The sequence below is a fragment of the Chrysochloris asiatica genome, unplaced genomic scaffold, assembly GCF_000296735.1.
Source record: "Chrysochloris asiatica unplaced genomic scaffold, ChrAsi1.0 scaffold00116, whole genome shotgun sequence".
Classification (NCBI taxonomy): domain Eukaryota; kingdom Metazoa; phylum Chordata; class Mammalia; order Afrosoricida; family Chrysochloridae; genus Chrysochloris; species Chrysochloris asiatica.
In genome coordinates this window covers 879729-881273 of record NW_006408634.1, presented here as the reverse complement: position 1 = coordinate 881273, position 1545 = coordinate 879729, and the positions used below count along the sequence as shown (strand labels likewise).

At 41.7% G+C, this 1545-nt stretch overlaps 1 protein-coding gene across 1 annotated transcript in view; it reads right to left on the bottom strand.

Moving 5' to 3' along the window:
- Positions 1-254: 254 nt before the first annotated feature.
- The window catches only part of LOC102830999 (bile salt sulfotransferase-like), a 22946-nt gene continuing 21655 nt past the window's right edge, over positions 255-1545 (bottom strand). Inside the window, exon 6 of the mRNA XM_006868082.1 lies at positions 255-367. Within this exon, the coding sequence (XP_006868144.1) occupies positions 255-367 (113 nt within the window). The remainder of the gene's footprint in view (positions 368-1545) is intronic.

Genomic DNA, 1545 nt, shown 5'->3' with positions numbered 1-1545 from the left:
ATGAACTGGAACCCTAGTAGCAATGCATTTTGACTTGATATTGTAAATTGGATGGCACTGTACATTTCTGATTTAGAAATAGTTCTTGTTGCTGTAAAGTGCCCCGGAGTCTACTCAACTAACTGTTGTTGTTAAGAGTTGTTGAGTGTGTTCAACTCATAGTAACCCTGTATATGGTTTCCAAGAGTGACTGATAGGTTTGAACTGCCAACCTATGCTTATCCTACAGTGCCACCGCAGGAAACATTAGGCCATTATTCCCATGGGAAAAGCCCCTGAGGGAGTCTCCCCATCTTCTCTTGGAATATTTGATCAAAGATTTCACTCTGCGCCACCGTGAAGTGATTTTTCCAGTCCCCAGAGACTCCTGTCAAATACCAAAAATAAGTACAGATCAGATTTGTAACTCTCACCTCAAGATCTTATTGGGACTTCTCCATTGCCATAATGTACTGTCATCCAGTACCTGCCTCACAAAACTACTGTGAGCAGTGCTAGATAGAAATGCCAAGCAAACCCAACAATATTCATAAGTGACAGACATTTTCTAATTTTATTTTCGGACACTTAAAAATATTTTTTTTCATGTGTACCTCTTTTAATAGGCGCTGTGAGATAATGCGCCAGACTGCAAAGCCATTTGAACTGCAAGATTGGCAGTTCAAGCTCCTTGGAAACCCTATACAGGGTCGCCATGGGTCAGAACCGACTCGACGGCACTTCACAACAACAACAAACCTCTTTTAATACTCTTAACATCTTTTCAAGATAGAGGTTACTTTCTCTCCACATCACACGTACCTTTGGTGTGGTCAAAGGGACAAATGGGGTTCCTGCTCCTCACTTTTTTTTAGGAGCTACGGGACGTGTGTGAAGCCCACTCTGAGGCCATTGTCAGATCAAGGGATGCCTTGAAGAGAACAACAAGGGAAGCCTTGCTGACCAAAGATTCTGGGAAGGAACACACTAACTGCATAGCTTGGGAGAAGAGACTGTAATTGGAGACAAGAATCACTATGTACTTGATTTATAGCTAAACCTAATTGAATGGATATTGTGATCTAAAGGTTATTGTGTTAATCATTAATTTTTGATGCATATGTTGCTGGGATATGGTTCCTGCTGAGAACTATACTTAAGCTGTATTGTAGATAATAAAGTTACTCTTGATTGAACATCTTGAGTCCTCTTCCACTTTCATTCTCCATCTGCCCCAAGACCCGTTCATGCAGGCTGGTTCCTGCAACTTTTGCCTCTAGACCATGGGTTCTCATTCTTAGTTTAATTCTTCACCTCTGGCTCTCATAGCGTTGATTTATTAGGGTATCTCATTGTTGTAGCTTCCCACCATTTATCAGGTCAAACCCTCTCATTCAATAAATATTTTAGTTCATGTTGTTGTTATTAGGTGCTGTGCAGTCAGTACCAACTCATAGCTCTCATGCACAACAGAATGAAACGCTGCCCCATCCTGTGCCAACCTCACAATCATTGCTGGATTCCATTGCTGCTGCCACTGTGCCAATCCATCTCATTGGGGGATCT